The 18431-nt window shown below is 41.7% G+C and overlaps 1 protein-coding gene across 6 annotated transcripts in view; it reads left to right on the forward strand.

Annotated features, from left to right (window-relative positions):
- ERICH3 (glutamate rich 3) overlaps nucleotides 1–18431 on the forward strand; it is a 68056-nt gene that overhangs the window by 39646 nt on the left and 9979 nt on the right. For all 6 annotated transcript variants that reach the window (XM_077928574.1, XM_077928576.1, XM_077928575.1 and 3 more), the window contains one exon: nucleotides 15040–15456. In XM_077928574.1, coding sequence (XP_077784700.1) covers nucleotides 15040–15456 — 417 coding nt within the window. The remainder of the gene's footprint in view (nucleotides 1–15039; nucleotides 15457–18431) is intronic.

Below are 18431 nucleotides of genomic sequence, written 5' to 3' on the forward strand. Positions count from 1 at the left end.
TAAAAATATATATTGTGGCAGCCTTTGTTAATAGCTCGACTGATCTGATAACTGGTATGATTTAAGTCTTGGCAAATCATCTTATTTGGGGAATGAATTTTCCTTTTGCTGAAATTGCTAATAACTCTGAGGGTGCTCTTCCTCTTGGAAATGGCTTGGGTCATGCTTGGGTCCTGGATAGTTTTCTTTTATGCAGGCATCTATCAGGGCATCTGCCCTCTGCTTAGGGCACATCTCATTGTGGATGATGTACATCAGAGATTGGGAATCTCAGAGCCTTTCAGAGTTGTTGCACTACAACTTCCATGAGCCCCAGCTAGCACGGCCAATGGTCAGGTTTGCTGATAATATCTGAAGACTACAGGATCCCCCATCCCTGGTGTAGATTGTGTTTGGTGCTGGGTAGAAAGTCTTGCTTTGTGGCAGGGTCCTATCTAAACAGCTTTCTTCCTGCTCTTTCATTTTCGGATGCATAATTCACTTGCTTCTGATTAAATTCTCTTGTTTGGAATTCATTTATGTATTTTTCTTCCACCCAATGAATATTGCAAAAATGCTTCCTCATTTGCACAAATGGTCCACCCAAGTCATTAGGAGATGAAGAAGAATCTTCCTTTACATAGCCTTACATTAATAATGTAGCTGCACAGTAAATACAGCTATTTGGAAATGTTTCCTTGCATTGGAGTGTGAATCGTTGGAATTCAACTTCAAAATGGAGAGGTTTAACATAAAAAGGAACATTATTGTTTCTTTCTTGTTTAGGACCAGGGTGCTTTGGCCATTAGAAGCAGGCATATGTTAAAAAGTAAGACTTTAATCTTACAACACATATTTGGAAGGAAGTCCCATTGAGTTCTTTTGAGCAGGTAAACTCTGGATTATGTTGCATGCAAATTCTCCTAATGCATGAAGCTGATACTTGTTTTTCCACTTGCTTATGTATGGAGGAGACCCAGGTAGCCAGGACTGATATAGGCTCCTCACAATTTACCTAAAGTTAAATAATGTTGACTGATAGCTTTCAGTTTGAAGTATTGGGATTAGAAGAAGAGCCACTCCTGTAAATGTGCTTGCAGCTGGAAAACAGTGCTGCGGCTATAATAATAAAATAAAGAAAGGTATGTATTTATTGATTTTCTTTTTCATTTCACTCTGGAGGTAAATAACCGTAAGTAGAAACTGATTCTAGATTTGCCTTGGTTGTTTGACATCACAATTAGGTGGACCTGCTTCTTACAGTAGAGGCTGAAGTTCCCTTGGAACAACATCAGATATGTGGCACAACATCAGATATGTATGATCAGACCAAAAGTCCGTGTAGTCCAGCCTTCTGTTTCTTATAGCAACCACAGCCACATGCTTCCTGGAAGACCCTTGAATCTCTATTGATGTGAAACTCAGTAAAATGCATGGACTACTTTTTAGGGTTCAGGACAAGGAAGGTGGCATATTAAATTTCTAGCTGGATACAGGATTTGTACTCATGGTTATGAGTAAAGCAAATTATGGAAACCGTGTTTATGTTGTCATCTATCCTTGGCTCATGTGAATGGTTTCTTTTAAACCATACCATCTTTGTGTGTTTTTGATGCGTTTCATTTGCATTTGCATTTGCATTCTGAGTGATTTTGCCCTCACCATCAGTGCATTTGCTGTGGCACACTTTCTAGTTGTTGGAAGGTTATGGTTTCGAATACTGATTTGCTTGATTCTGTAAGCAACTCACATTTACTGTGCAAACCTGATCCAATGCTACTTTGCAATTCCTTCTGTGCTATAGGATGGAACGTAGCTACTCCCATACTCCCTCTAGGAGAAGACTTAGCTAGGACAGGAATGATATTTTTCTCCTGCGTTCACTTTTTTTGGAAGGAAATGTGAGTGAGCTCCAATATTCTCTATTAACTATGAAGGGTCTACAAGGTATACAAAGAAAGAATAGGTTTAACATTGATATACGTAAAAGGAAATGAACATAGGATTAAATCGGCCTGTAGTTATAGTGGTCTGAAGTGGCGTGCATGAAGGAAGGCTTTGTTTGTGACACCTGTCACCGCTACAGTGCCTGTAGCACAAGTGTTCATGGGGCTGACTTGGGGTTTTCATTATTAATCCGCTACATGCACTCAATTAATTATATTAAGACACATAACAAGCTGCACTTCTGGATAAGTAACTGATGAAGCCAGTAGTAAATTTCTTTTGACTATTGTTTCCTCAACCGTATGCTTTGTAGAAAAATATGCTTGGCTGCTCATGTGTGTTCTGCTGCTGCTGCTGCTATTTAACATTAATTCAGCATGCCATTCATTAAGCAGTTTTAAAAAATAGTTTTGTTTTAATTGTGGATTTAACTGGAAGCAGAGTAGATCTTGGCCCCTATACTCACTCCCAGCAGGGAGTTAAATAATGCACTCTGAGTTTTACAGATGAACAAATTTCAGATAAGTAGCATTTAACAAAAAATCCTGACCCATTTTGTGTGATAGTAATTGATCCATTCAGAGCAGAAATCCCAACGAGATATAACTTAAGTGGAATGATCATGCTAATTGGATAGGCGTGACAGTCTTTATTGAAGTGTTTTATTAATAGCATGCAAGACTGGTTAGGAAATGTGTATGTTTTGTAGCTAGAGGCTGTAGAAATGAGATGACCAACCATATTGGGTTAGCGCTCGCTATCACTTCAGTGATTACAGTTTTCATCATCATGGGCACCAGCCATAGCTTTCTTTGTTTTCCCATCCAGAAGTAGTTCAGTAACTACAACGAAGCCATATAGGATTGTCTGTAGTTTCAGAGGAGACTGCTTATCATTCAAAAGAGACTGTCAGAGTAAAATTGGATACAACAGACCCAATGCTGTGCCGTGGACGAAAGCTCGGTTGTAAGTTTGTCGCTTGACAAATGCAAACAATAGCAGTCCACTTTACAGTGTTGGTGTTATGTGAACAATTAACAGCAAATAATTAATTAGAAATGCCCCTGGGGACTGAAGGAGCTGATTCTTGAAATCTTATCTGGTGGGGAAGGAGCTGTAGGTTCTGAGATGGGAACTGGAGATTGGGGGCTGCACTTGTGTCACCCTCAAGTATATATGCAAACCAAATCAATATTAGGGCATTTTCTTCCTTCCTCCACTTCCTGGAATTTCCCTTCTGTGGGTAAACACACAATCACAAAGCCTCAGTGACTGGTGACGATGAGGTGAGAAGAAATCATAAGCAGTGCCATTGCAAGATTGACTCTGGAGGATAAATAGCAGTGTGAATACAGGGGTTTTAATCAGAACTGTGGCATGGGCAGGAAGTCAAATCTCCCTTTCCCATGTGCGTGGTCTTGATCTTGAGGGATGCCCCCTGCAGATGTAATTTAACATTTAAAACTAGACACATTCATTGTCATCAATCAGTTCCCATTGTCTGGCTTGGCCTTTAGACTTTGCTTTCTCCCCAGCATTCATTTTGCATGTATAGTGATCTCCCTCCTCCTGTTTGGGGGCCAGTAAACATTCTTGCCTCCCCCCCCCCATGTGCATTCTGAAGTGGTATGGTCTAGGAATGTGTACTTCATGTTAGGGTGCTGGTCATGTATTTTGTCTCTGAGTCACATGTTGCATATTTGTTATCCTTCTTGCAATCCTTTGAACTACCAGAGACCGGTGGTTTGTGGCCAGTTTAAGCAGGAATCACTGAGAGTGTGACAATGATATGGCAGGCCTCTGCAGCCGTTCATGAGTAGCAAAAAGAGTAAATGTCCCATCAGTGTTCTAGTTCCATACAACTGAAGACTACCTCTATGAAGCCCTGCTCTCAGTTCTGATGTGCTAATAGATTAGTTTCATTTAACAACCCTGTATCCCAATTGTAAACATAGAACTCTGCACATGAAAAAATGAGAAAATAGGTCAAGTAATTCTTTCTGTTGGTGTAACAGTGCTCCTTACAGAATGACAATAAAGCACCCATTCGGGTTATTTTTATTGACACAGTCTAAAGCCATTACTTTAGAAGTTTTAATATATCTGTTGGCTTGATTTGTGTAATGTAGCCCAACTGCTGTTGGTGAGAATTGGATTCTCTTACTTCCTGGAGCAGTTTTCAGCAAGAAACAAAATAAGTTTCTGTCTCTAGTGTGTTGTTCCACACTGGAGGATGTGCTTCGGATATTCATTCCTAAGCTGATTTCCTTCCTTCCTTCAGTCGCCAGGAAAAATGGAAATTAGCGACACCTTCTGAAAACATTTACTAGAAGCCCATTTCTCCCTTCTTTCCACAGTCCTGCAATATCCAGACTTTATTGTCTGTAAGTTCCAGCCAGTCAAAGGAAGCTCAGACACAATATAGCAGTGCCCTGAAATACTTGAAAGTAGCTGTTTTATTGACACCTCAAGATGGCTGAAAGTGATTTCACCTCTCACTGTCCTTGCCATTGGCACGCTTTGCAATTGTGGAGAATCACGGTTTTGAAAACCAACTTAGTTGATTCTGTAAACAACTGAAGTTTACTGTACAAAACTGTCCCAGAGCTACTGTGAGATTCCTTCTGTGCTGGGATGTAACAAAGTTATTCCAAGACTCGCCCTAGGAGAAGACCTGGCTAGGTCAGGAACGATAGCTTTCTCCTGCATGCTCTCTTTTTGAAGGAAGTATGAGTGAGCACCAATATTCTCTTTTCATTATGAAGGATATACATGGCATGCAATCAAAAAGCAGAGTGAACGCTTTGAACATTGAGATGTAGCTATTTTCCTGAAACCTCAAGATGGCTGAAAGAGGCCTTTACCTTAGTCATGACATGATGGTGACCAGAATAAAAGATTGCGTGCAGTTTTCAGATTTTGTTAGAATGTTGCTTTCCCCTATGTTTCCCTTAAATACCATAAACTAATCATAGAATCATAGAATCATAGAATCATAGAGTTGGAAGAGACCACAAGGGCCATCGAGTCCAACCCCCTGCCAAGCAGGAAACACCATCAGAGCACTCCTGACATATGGTTGTCAAGCCTCTGCTTAAAGACCTCCAAAGAAGGAGACTCCACCACACTCCTTGGCAGCAAATTCCACTGTCGAACAGCTCTTACTGTCAGGAAGTTCTTCCTAATGTTTAGGTGGAATCTTCTTTCTTGTAGTTTGGATCCATTGCTCCGTGTCCGCTTCTCTGGAGCAGCAGAAAACAGCCTTTCTCCCTCCTCTATGTGACATCCTTTTATATATTTGAACATGGCTATCATATCACCCCTTAACCTCCTCTTCTCCAGGCTAAACATGCCCAGCTCCCTTAGCCGTTCCTCATAAGGCATCGTTTCCAGGCCTTTGACCATTTTGGTTGCCCTCCTCTGGACACGTTCCAGTTTGTCAGTGTCCTTCTTGAACTGTGGTGCCCAGAACTGGACACAGTACTCCAGGTGAGGTCTGACCAGAGCAGAATACAGTGGCACTATTACTTCCCTTGATCTAGATGCTATACTCCTATTGATGAGGCCCAGAATTGCATTGGCTTTTTTAGCTGCCGCGTCACACTGTTGGCTCATGTCAAGTTTGTGGTCAACCAAGACTCCTAGATCCTTTTCACATGTACTGCTCTCAAGCCAGGTGTCACCCATCTTGTATTTGTGCCTCTCATTTTTTTTGCCCAAGTGCAATACTTTACATTTCTCCCTGTTAAAATTCATCTTGTTTGTTTTGGCCCAGTTCTCTAATCTGTCAAGGTCGTTTTGAAGTGTGATCCTGTCCTCTGGGGTGTTAGCCACCCCTCCCAGTTTGGTGTCATCTGCAAATTTGATCAGGATGCCCTTGAGTCCATCATCCAAGTCGTTGATAAAGATGTTGAATAAGACCGGGCCCAAGACAGAACCCTGTGGCACCCCACTAGTCACTCTTCTCCAGGATGAAGAGGAACCATTGATGAGCACCCTTTGGGTTCGGTCAGTCAGCCAGTTACAAATCCACTGAGTGGTAGCATAGTCAAGACCGCATTTTACCAGCTTCTTTACAAGAATATCATGGGGCACCTTGTCAAATGCCTTGCTGAAATCAAGGTAGACTACATCCACTGCGTTCCCTTCATCTACCAGGCTTGTAATTCTGTCAAAAAACGAGATCAGGTTAGTCTGACATGACTTATTTTTCAGAAATCCATGCTGACTATTGGTGATCACAGCATTCCTTTCTAGGTGCTCACAGACTGTTTGCTTAATGATCTGCTCCAGAATCTTCCCTGGTATTGATGTCAGACTGACTGGGCGGTAATTATTTGGGTCCTCTCTTTTCCCCTTTTTGAAAATAGGGACAACATTTGCCCTCCTCCAGTCTGCCGGGACTTCGCCTGTTCTCCAGGAATTCTCAAAGATGACTGCCAGTGGTTCTGAAATCACATCTGCCAGTTCTTTTAATACTCTTGGATGCAGTTCATCTGGCCCTGGAGACTTGAATACATCTAGACTAGCCAAGTATTCTTGTACTATCTCCTTAGTTATTCTGGGCTGTGTTTCCTCTGCTGAATCATTTGCTCCAAATTCTTCAGGTCGGGGATTGTTTTCTTTATCGGAGAAGGCTGAGGCAAAGAAGGCATTGAGGAGTTCAGCCCTTTCTGTGTCCCCTGTTTGCATTTCACCATCTTCTCCTCTGAGTGACCCCACGGTTTCTTTGTTCTTCCTTTTGCTACGAACATACCCATAAAAGCCTTTTTTGTTGCTTTTAACCTCTCTAGTAAGCCTGAGTTCATTCTGTGCTTTAGCTTTTCTGACTTTGTGTCTACACGTGCTGGCTATTTGTTTGAATTCCTCTTTGGTGGTTTCCCCCCTTTTCCATTTTTTGTACACATCCTTTTTTAATCTTAACTCAGTTAAAAGTTCTTTAGATAGCCACCCTGGCTTCTTTAGGCACCTTCCATGTTTCCGCCTCATTGGTATTGCCTGAAGTTGTGCTTTTACTATCTCCCTCTTAACAAACTCCCAGCCATCTTGAACTCCCTTTCCTTTTAGTATTACTGTCCATGGGATCTCACCCAGCACTTCCCTAAGCTTTATGAAGTCGGCTTTCTTAAAGTCGAGAAATTGAGTCCTAGTATGCTTGGCTGCTCCTTTCCGCTGTATAGTAAACTTCAGAAGAGCATGATCACTCGCGCCTAATGATCCTTCCACTTCTACCCCACTAACCAGGTCATCAACATTGGTTAGGACCAGATCTAAAATGGCTGTTCCTCTTGTTGCTTCTCCCACTTTCTGGACAATGAAGTTGTCTGCAAGGGCAGTGAGGAATCTGTTTGACCTTATGCTCTTGGCTGAGTTTGACATCCAACAAATATCCGGGTAATTGAAGTCCCCCATTACTACTATCTCCCTTCCTTTTGCATGCTTGGCCATCTGTTCCAGGAAGCCATCATCTATGTCCTCCGTTTGGCTTGGGGATCTATAGTAAACTCCCACAATGAGGTCACTGTTATTCTTCTCTCCCTTAATTTTGACCCAAATGCTCTCACTTTGGCTTTGAGGTTCTAAATCTTGGATCTCTTCACAGGTATACACATCCCTGACATATAACGCCACTCCTCCTCCTTTCTTGTCTGGTCTGTTTCTTTGAAATAGATTGTATCCCTCCATTATTACATTCCAATCGTGGGATTTATCCCACCAGGTTTCAGTGATTCCTATTATGTCATATTTAGTTTGCTGTACCAGGAGCTCAAGCTCATCTTGTTTATTTCCCATGCTTTGTGCATTAGTGTACAGACATTGAAGTCCATTAATCATTCCCCCGTGTCTCTTATTTAAGGATTTTCTCCTCCCACCACTAGGTCTGCATGCTCTTTGCTCCATTCGGTCTATGACATTTGGATGATCATCTTCATCAATTGATAGACTCCTACCTTCAGGAGCACTGTCTCCCTCCCCCACATTAGTCAGTTTAAAGCCCTCCTGATGAGGTTTCTGAGATTTTTTGCAAAAACATTCCTCCCAACCGTTGTGAGGTGCAGCCCATCGCTTGCCAGAAGTCCATCTTCAAGAAACTGCATTCCGTGATCTAAGAATCCAAACCGTTCCTGTTTGCACCATTTGCGAAGCCAGTTGTTCACTTCCACTATTTTTCCCTCTCTCCCTGGGCCACGTCGTTCAACTGGGAGGACAGATGAGATGACAATTTGTGCATTTAATTGCTTCAATTTCCTGCCCAGAGCCTCGTAATCTCTTTTGATCTTCTGGAGGCTATTGCTTGCAGTGTCATTGGTTCCCACATGAACCAAGAGGAAGGGGTATTTGTCAGTGGGTTTTATGATTCCTTGCAGTCGTTCAGTTACATCTTGGATCTTAGCCCCGGGGAGACAGCACACTTCCCGAGACATCTTGTCGGGCCCACAGATCACTGCTTCTGTTCCCCTCAGTAGGGAATCCCCTATCACCACTACACGCCTCCTCTTAGGTCTGGTCGGGGTTCTTCTGTGAGCTGTCGGTTCCAAGGTCGCCTGGACATTCCCAGAGGACTGCCTTTGCTCCTCGTCTTCATATACCTGATCGACTGTAATGAGGGAGAGATCCTCAAATGGAGTCTGCTCTTCGTTTTCCTTTTTTTTTTTTTTTATTTTTTTTTTTATTAGATTTTATTAGAAAAAAATTACACGTTACACATCATAAATCAGATACATATATACACACAGTTAAAAAGGTAAAAGAAACAGAAAAAAAGAAGAGAACGAATTACAAAGTTTCCTATCTTATTCCAGATTGGAATAAGATGAAGGAGTTAAAAAGACAAAAGAAAAGAAAAAGAAAAAGGAAGAAAAAGGAAAGAAGCGAAAAAGAAGCAAACTTCCGTTCAACTTAGTATGGAATTACATAACCATCATATAATCTTTACAGTAGAGTTTACAATTGTATTATACATCGAGGGTGTTAACTATCTTCTGCTGTTGTATTATTAATGCCAATATTATTCTTAACATAAATTAAAAAATTCTTCCATTCATCTTTATGTTTCATGGTGTTATTTTGCCTTATTTTCTGAGTTAATCTCGCTAGTTCTATGTATTGATATAATTTCACTTGCCACTCTCCGATCGTGGGAATATCTGGAGATTTCCATTTTTGTGCAATTAGGATCCTGGCTGCAGCTGACGCATATTGGAAGAAGGTTCGATCCGGTTTTTTAATTTCCTCATCGATCATACCCAGAAGAAACAATTCAGGTTTTTTGGGGAAGTTATATTTTAAGATTTTTTTCAGTTCATCATAAATCATTCCCCAGAATTCCTTTACTACCTCACAAGTCCACCACATGTGGAAAAAAGTCCCAATCTTATCTTTACATCTCCAGCAGCAATTATCAACGGTCTTATACATCTTTCCTAACTTTGCTGGAGTCAGGTACCAACGGTACACCATCTTCTCTAAGTTTTCTCTGAGGGTTGCACACGCTGTGAATTTCATACCCTTCCCCCAAAGTGTTCGCCATTTATTATAATCAATATTATATCCTAGGTCTCTATCCCACTTTACCATCCCGCCCTTCACCAAGTCCTCTCTTGTATCCCATTCCAATAGTTGTTTATATAATTTAGAGAGGTGTTTATCATTACTCTCTAGGATTTCCACCTGGTATCTTGATTTTTTATCCCTCACCCCCTGTTTCTTGTGTTCACCCCACAGTGCGTTAATCTGGTGAAAGAGTAGCCATTCTTTTATCTTATCTTTCAGCTCATCATAAGGTTTTATCTTCCAACCCTCTTCTGTCTTTGTCAAAAGATCCTCATAGGTCCATCTTTCCTCCGTCATGTTTGGTTTTTTTAATCTAATGATGTCCACTGGGGAGAGCCACCAGGGGGTCCCTTTTTCAATCAATTTTTTATATCTATTCCACACCGCCAAAAGTGAACCTCTAATTATATGGCTTGAAAACCCTCTATGCACCTCACCTTTCCCCTGCCACAGGTAAGCGTGCCACCCGAACCTAATGTCAAAGCCCTCCAAATCCAATAAATCAGTATTCCTAAGGGTGGCCCACTCCTTTAACCAACTTAAACAGGCTGCCTCGTGATATAACTTTAGATTCGGTACCGCAAACCCCCCTCTCTCTCTTGCATCTGTCAGGTATTTAAACTTTATCCTGGCTCTCTTCCCCTGCCAGATAAACTTAGTCAATATTTTTTGCCAGTTGCTAAAACGAGTGATGCCCTTAATTATCGGGATATTTTGAAACAGAAACAATAACCATGCTAGGGGAAAGGACCTCAAAGGAGGGAAATGGGGACACCTTCTGGACTGGCATCAGAACCCAGCATCCTTGGGCGTTTGATGCCCAGCAAGGCCCATCAATGATGCCTCTCCTAGTCCCCTCATCTTCAAACAGATTCTGGCAGGATACTCAAAGCAGCACTAGACAGCTGGGTCTATCTTCCTTTTGTTTTCTCAGTTTCCCTTACAATGATGCTACCTTGGAGGCATTCTTTGAAATAAACATTTGCTAGGTCCATCTAGAGTGGTATTAAACTACCACATCCTGTCAGTGCATGGATTTCTGCTTGAGCAGTGGGACTTGCCTCCCTCTCCTCCCCTAATACCCCAGCCCCCAAACCTGCTCCAGTGGGTTGGGGAACAGATTTGGGGGAAGTGTTGTGGGGAGAAGGAGAGAAGAGTCCATTGCTTAAGCAGAAATCCTTGCACTGACTGAAGATTCGCGTAGTGGTACATTGGATACCACCCATAGGGAAGAATTCAGTGTCTCACTATGTTCTGTCCAGACCGGCATTGTAGCTTGCCAAATGGAACAATCTCCTCTGCATGCTGTTCTGGGGTTTCTCCCGCCCCTGGCCCGTGAACTAATTGTAGAGGAAGGGGGCGGGGCATGCAAGGATTGGAGGTGGGAATGCCCCGTTGCACAAGTGGAAGTCCTTAGGTGGGCTTCCACTAACAGAACTCATCAGTTGAATTCCACCCTTAGGGTTTTCAGTACATAGTTACAGAGGATTTTGAGGGACTGCAATGCACAGATTTCCTTGACTCTGTTTTTACTAAAAAATAAAAATAAAATTGAAATGACGATAGGAGCCTGTCCTTCATAAATAATAATAAAACGATGGTCCGCTCCAATCTATGCACTTTCTTGACAGCTTTGAATTTCAACAGCTGGTGCAGGTCCAAGTGAAGGCGAAATTTCTCCAAATGTGGAAGATTTTAATAGTGTCTCTAGATAAATGAGAAACGGTAATCCTTATTTTTCCATGCAATATTTTTGTTGAGCGCAGGCAGAGAACAGGTCAGAGAAGACTGAACGTATGGTTTTCAAATCCTCGTAGACCATAATCCTGTGAATAAATCAGGATGACTCATTAGCTGGAAAGCAGTGCAGGCTGTTTTTGCTGAGGCAAACAGCTATTTCTGTATCAGGCTGTTTATGTTTTCAAAAAACCTGATAATATTTTTAATGACCTGGGTTGCTGAAATGTCTCATGGCCTTTTACACACTTCGAGGCTGAAATCTAATGCTGCTTTAAGGTGGCTTTTGCACATGTCTCAGAGGCAAATGGCAGCAGAAGAAGCGTGAATCACTCAAGCGCTCTGTTTAACCACATCCATATTCTTGTGTTCAGGGAGGAAAACAGATAGATCCTTCCAGGTATGATACGCATTTTCCAGATGGATAGGTAGAATTATGCATCTTCTCTGTGTGTGCGTTGTACACATTGTCCCTTCAGATGAGAACCTCCCTTGGGAGATGGGAGTGGAAGTATGAGTCAGTCTTTCGTCTCCTTTCACCATTTCTAACGAACATTCAAAGAGACACTGAAGCTGAAGGTATATTTATTATTAAATTATTAAAAGTGTCTCTGCTTATCTTTCCAATCCAATAGATGGCACTCAAGGCCTCCTTTCATACATTTGATACTATTAGCTGGCACCAATGACAAGCTTAAAGTACAAGATGTGATAAGGTTCCCTGTGTCTGTGTTTTGACCAATGACAAGCTGCCATAGATAATTAAATCTTATCACTTTCCAGCCTGGTTTTTAATTTGCTGCAGTTTTCTGAGGGAGCGATTTGTGTTAACCTACAACTGGTCCACACAAAATAAGACAGGCATGGATGCCTTTTAAAGCAGCTGTCTCTGTGTAGCATGTTGAAGCTTTTCCCTTTTCATTTTAAGGCTATGGTGACATTTTAAAAAAACACGCTACCCCACCCTGAAGTATGCAGCAAATTTCTATGTGTTGCCATTGGGCTGCCACAGGAAAGAATCTTTAAATGATCTTCATGTTGTGGCAGCCCTAACACATTTCTTCTCTTGCATTATTACATTACCCTGTGGATTAATGTGAAGACTCGCCTTGAAGTCTTGGTTGATGAAGATAGGCTAGTTGGAGGAGCTAGATGCTCACATTACCTCTGGGTCTCTATCTGTTTTGTTGCTAAACATATCTCCTTAAGTCATCAGGAGTGTTGATCCAGTATCCTCCGGTAACATTCATCCCCCCCAAAATAACAGATCCATTCAGTATCTTATGCTGAGGGGTATGTTAATATTTATCAAATGCATTAAGTGACGCTGTCCATTTGTTAGAGTGCTGAATCTGGACCAGTTTTATTGAGTTCTGGCTCCAATTGGTTTACTGATTGACTATGTACATTGATTAAGCAATATGTTCTACAGCCTTGCTTTCCATATGGAAAAGAGAAATTTTAATGACCACCTCACAGTAGTGTTTCATTCATTCTTGTAGTATTCATTGGAAAATGCTTTACATTACAGAAGTGCAATGAAAGAATAAAGAAAACCCTGCATTTTTGCTCAAGTAAACACGTTTTCCTCCCCGCTCCCCTTTACAAAAGAATCACAAGCCCTGCAGATTATTCAGAGTAGCACAGATGGAAAGAATAATTTAAAATATTAGCAAAATTTACAAATAATTATCGGAAGCAGGCAGGACATGAAAGGAGCTCAGAACTCAGCACTGCATTTGATAGAAAACACAAGAATATAATACGTTACAGTATTGATTTTAGTTTTGTCTCTAACGGATTTCCAATGGATTCTATTATTCAGTTGAAATGTTAGGTATTTGCAAATGAATGAACTTTGTTTGTCGAGGATTTATTGCAAATGAAATTAGAAGCTGCAGCATTTTATAAAGTGATACTGAGTAGTCCTTAGTCTGAATCCATGCTTGAGCTTTCCCTTAACTGGGTGGCATTATCAGAAAAGACTACATAAGTGTCCAGTCTGAGCAAGGTGTCTGCTCTCAGTTCTTGGATACAGCAACAAGGTTGTAGAGCAAACAGACAAGGATAAGGCTAGAGCAAGCCAGGTCTGAGGGGCCAAAGGTAGGGGCATAATCAGTGCAAGGGACATGGATAAACTAGGGCTAGGACAAGGCACTCATCACAAAAAAAGTTGTTTGGACTGACGGGGCAGCTCTCAGGCCAGACCATTATAGGCCCAGATGTGCAGGCATTGATTGACCTGTCAATTCAGCTGACAGCTAATTCAGTCTAGTTGGGGCTCATGCCCTACAGTTAGGGCTTAGCCTCACTTACCCTTTGCCCCACTCTTTCCAGGCACTGGTTCGTGCTTAAAAGCTCCATGTCCAAGCTTTTTTAAAAAAAATGCTCGAGAGCTTTCCCCACAAAAAACTGCTCTTTAGTGCTCCATTGGAGCAAATGTCAATTCAGGTTTTTTGCTGATTTCCTGGAAAAAGTGGAGGAAAGGTAAGTGTGGAGAAGCCCTTCATCTGCCTGGTTCAAGACCTCCTTTCCTCAGTGCCTTGCAGTAAATGAAATACTTTCTGAGATCCCACAGGATCATCTTGGTCCTTGTGATACTTTTCCTGATTTGCAGTATACACTCAAGTTGAGTTTCTAACATTGTGGTCTTAACTCCCAAGCATTTGGAGTGATTTGGCTTTTCAATTTCCTTTTTACCAACCTCCTCATTTGGGGGACATTTCCTCATTTGAAATCAAATGTGACCTTGTTGGATTTCCTTGGAGACCTAGCCATTTACATGTATATTTAATTTTACAGCTCAATGGTCACTGTCCCCCATTGGCTCAACAATGCTTAAATCTTGCACCAAGTCCTGTATGCCACTCAAGATTAAGTCTAGGGTCACTGCCCTTTTGGTCAGTTCCAACACCAACTGTTCTGGAGCACTGTCATTTAGAACACCTAGAATTTTTATCTCTTTGCCATGACTAGAACACATATGTAGCCAGTCTATGTGAGGGTAGTTGAAGTCACCTGTTACTACAATGTTCCACTTTTAGACACTACATTGATTTCATTCATCATCTCAAGGTCTTCTTAAGCATTTTGCCACTGACCTAGCAGCTGCCATTTTATTCTGAATTGTAATTTTATTGCCCCTCCCCTTTTTACACCACCTTGTGCATGAAAGGTGTTACAGATATATTTCAGAAAAAATAAATACGGTTACTGATTTTTTTCTGATACTGTGTTTTAGAGCACAGGAATCATTGAGCCAAAAGCAAAGTGAATAAGGATTTCAGCAAAACTTTGCATTTTCATCTTAGGCACAGGCGCTGATGTTGAAGATCCTCAAGTGAAAGACCCGGGCAAACACACCCCAAAACAGACAGACAACTCCTTTTAAAAGGAGTTATACAACCTCCACCCACCCACCTTAAATACAACAAGAAAAGGAAGCAGATAGATCACTGCAGTGAAAACAAGCCTCTCTTGCCTGGCATAAAAGTAACTAGGGAATATTGGAGACAGCTTTATGCTGATCTTTAATGTACCCATAAGAGCAGGCTCAGAAGCAGGAAGTTCTTAACTACTCAATCCCCAAGAAATATTTTAAAGAGTAGATGCCTAGATTGAACTCATTCTTATAAAACCTGGTGCTTTAGCACTAACCTGAAGGGCTCTCACATCCCCCTAGCAACACTTTGTGCTGCTGCGAAGGGAGGCCCGTTTCACACACAGCCCTAGGTTTCTCCGCAAGACCCTCCAAGCAATGATTTTAAGCGCTGAGAAGAGGTAAGGTGCCACTGAAATGAAATTGTGTTTTACTCTTTGTAGACAGGAAGGTTGCACGCTCCCTCTCCTCCAGCAGCATGCCATACAGCAGCGAAAACGACTCCGACCGCGAGATGGGAAAGCGAGGCCGCAAGCGAGAGAAGACCGACAGACATTCAGGGTATGAAAGGGAAACCGCAAAGACCCAAAGAGAGGAAGGCCAAGGAATCGACGTGGAGGAAGAGCCGGACATGGGGGACGCCACCAGCAAAGCAGCCAGAGACGTGCCACACACCTCTCACAAAGTCAGGAAGGCAAGAAGGCAAGACTCAAGTCCAGGCAGTGAGGAAGGCAAGGTTGTAGGTTCAGTGCACAGGAGTGTGAGGGACGACAGGGAGAAGGATGTGTTAGGGCATTCTGAACACAGCCGTCCAGGAGACACCAGAAGCAGAGGACCTTCTGAAGATGAGGATGAAGGTGGTAAGTATGGTCTGCAGTCAGAACTCTGATGGGTCCATTGCATACAAGTGTGTGGCTTTGCTTGTTCTTGACTGACTGCATCATTTTGCATTCTAAGCTTTGATAATGGCACGTGAAACACAACATTGTATGTTAGAACGATGTGATTCCCCCCTCCCACCCTCAGTTTACTGTGTGTGCCAAATTGCTGGCAGTGTCATGCTCTGAAACGTCTGTGCCATGCTATTGTTTTGGGTGCTATAATTGTGGTCTGTGTGATTTAACATGTAAGGCTTTGGCGAGCTTTCCTCTTGTCTCCATCACAATCGTTTGCGTGGCATTTTGTGACAGCTGAATTTATTACTTTCCTTGATGGAAAAGGGAGACAAGCAGGTGAAATGGATCTGAGATCAAGCAGTGCCCAAACTTGATTGCCATCCCGTCTGAAAGCACAGCTGGAAAGGCTATTTATCAACATAGGGGAAAAACAATTGCACCAAACGAAGTTAATCAGTGTATACTTCTTATAGGTTCAAAGACATAATGACATCTAAACCACATCTTTGTGTGCTTTTATTGTTTGGAGTGATGAATATGTGAGACCCGAGATAAAAATTTCTGTTCCACCTTTTTTATTGTGAGATTATGGGCAAGTTTCATAGCTTTAAACTTAGCAAATTAAAGACAGGAGTATAGGAGTCTGCCTTATACCAGAATTCCTACTCTGACTGCCAGCGACTCTCCAAAGCCTTAAGCAGAGGTCATTCATATCACCTGCTATCTGACCTTTTAAACTGGAGATGCCAAGAATTGAATTTGGGGCCTTCTGCACACAAAGCACGTGCTCTATCAACAAGCTATGGTATGGCCCCTCCTCTAAAACCATATATTATTATTATTATTATTATTATTATTATTATTATTATTATTATTGATGATAAAATACTGTTTGCACAATCAATTCCTATTTTCTCTGGGTCTAAACCCCTTGGAGGGAAAGAAACAATTAAGTTTGTGTAGTATTATTATTTTTAACTGTAGATCATAGTGAAATCATTCTAGTCACTTAATATCAACCCATAGTGATGCAGACACGAAAGAAAGCCATAAGTCATGCTAATTCTTCTGAATTGTATTTTTATCTGCAATCATCTGGTGGTGAATTATACAGTGATCTTGCTTCCTATTAATAGACATTGATGGTTTATTTCTTATTGCTTTGTGCTGTTCAATGGAATAGTTTGGCATGTGCAGAACGTTATGAAAATTGGAATGGTTTGCAAACATCTTTGGGCTGGGTTGCTTTTCATTGCCTTGCAATTTGTTATGTATCTAACACGGAGGAAAATTGAAAAAAAGAGAGAGCGAAAAGTACAGTTCTGGATGATTATGCTGAATTATTTATGGGTGTTTTAGTTGTTTGAAATCTTTCCCTTCATCCATATGCTGGATTCTCAATGTGAGCAACTTCCCAATTAGACTGTTAGATGAGATGAATATTTAAGTACTGTTGAAGAATGAAGTTATTAACCACTTAACAAGTACACACATAGGATTAAGTGCTCTAATACAAAATGGAAGCATGGAGTAATCATGTGGGTTGAGTTAATGGCCTGCCACAGATTTTAGTGCAGAAGGGTATCATCATTTCTGTTTAGCTCAGATTTCTGAACATGGTAATTAAACAGTTGTTTGATAGTCCTGGATCTGAATTAACATAGCATTTAGCAGAGGATGTCTCTAGACTCTACTGCTGTGGTAGCTGGAGGTGTTGAGATTTTTGCCTGGCTACTGAAATTATCTTCTGCCTCTTCCTTTTTTTCTTTCTTTTTTTGCTAAAAGTTTTTTTTTTTTTTTTTGCAGTCTGCTGAATATCTGCTTGAATAGGGTTGATCATGGCAGATATAGGGGGAGACGAAAGAAAAGCAAAAGCAAAAACAAAACCTGTTCAGTGGACTTTATTTTGTAGCAAGAAAGAGAAACCCCCCTATAGAAGCAGGCTTCCATGTATGTTGAGGGCGCTGGTGTCCATTCTGGATGAGCATTTGGATCTACATCTACATATTGTGAGCTGCCTTGGGTCCTATACTGGTAGAAAGGCAGGACTGAAATAAAATAAAATAAGTACAGCTCAGTAATAACAATAATATTAATAATTTTATTATTTATACTCCACCCATCTGACTGGGTTGCCCCAGCTACTCTAGGTGGCTTCCAGCACATATAATAATAATAATAATAATAATAATAATAATAATAATAATTTATTATTTGTACCCCGCCCATCTGGCTGGGTTTCCCCAGCCACTCTGGGCGGCTTCCAACAAAGATGAAAGATACACTAAAATGTCACATATTAAAAACTTCCCTGAACAGGGCTGCCTTCAGATGTCTTCTGAATGTCAGGTAGATGTTTATCGCTTTGAAATCTGATGGGAGGGCGTTCCACAGGGCGGGCGCCACTACCGAGAAGGCCCTCTGCCTTGTTCCCTGTAACTTGGCCTCTCGCAGTGAGGGAACCGCCAGAAGGCCCTCGGCGCTGGACCTCAGCGTCCGGGCAGAACAATGGGGGAGGAGACGCTCCTTCAGATATACTGGACTGAGGCCGTTTAGGGCTTTAAAGGTCAGCACCAACACTTTGAATTGTGCTTGGAAACGTACTGGGAGCCAATGTAGGTCTTTCAAGACCGGTGTTATATGGCCTCGGCGGCCGCTCCCAGTCACCAGTCTAGCTGCCGCATTCTGGAGTTTCCGGGTCACCTTCAAAGGTAGCCCCACGTAGAGCGCATTGCAGTAGTCCAAGTGGGAGATAACCATAAAAACATAATAAGACATCAGTCATCAAAAACCTCCCAGTACAGGGCTGCCTTCTGATGTCTTCTAAAAGTTGTATAATTATTTGTCTCCTAGACACATCCAGACCCTTCCGCCACTGGTTGTAGGCAGCATGACTAGAATGGGATAGGTGCCAGTGTGTGCATAATTTATTGCAGCAT

This window comes from Podarcis muralis, chromosome 5 (genome assembly GCF_964188315.1).
Source record: "Podarcis muralis chromosome 5, rPodMur119.hap1.1, whole genome shotgun sequence".
NCBI classification, from domain to species: Eukaryota; Metazoa; Chordata; class Lepidosauria; order Squamata; family Lacertidae; genus Podarcis; species Podarcis muralis.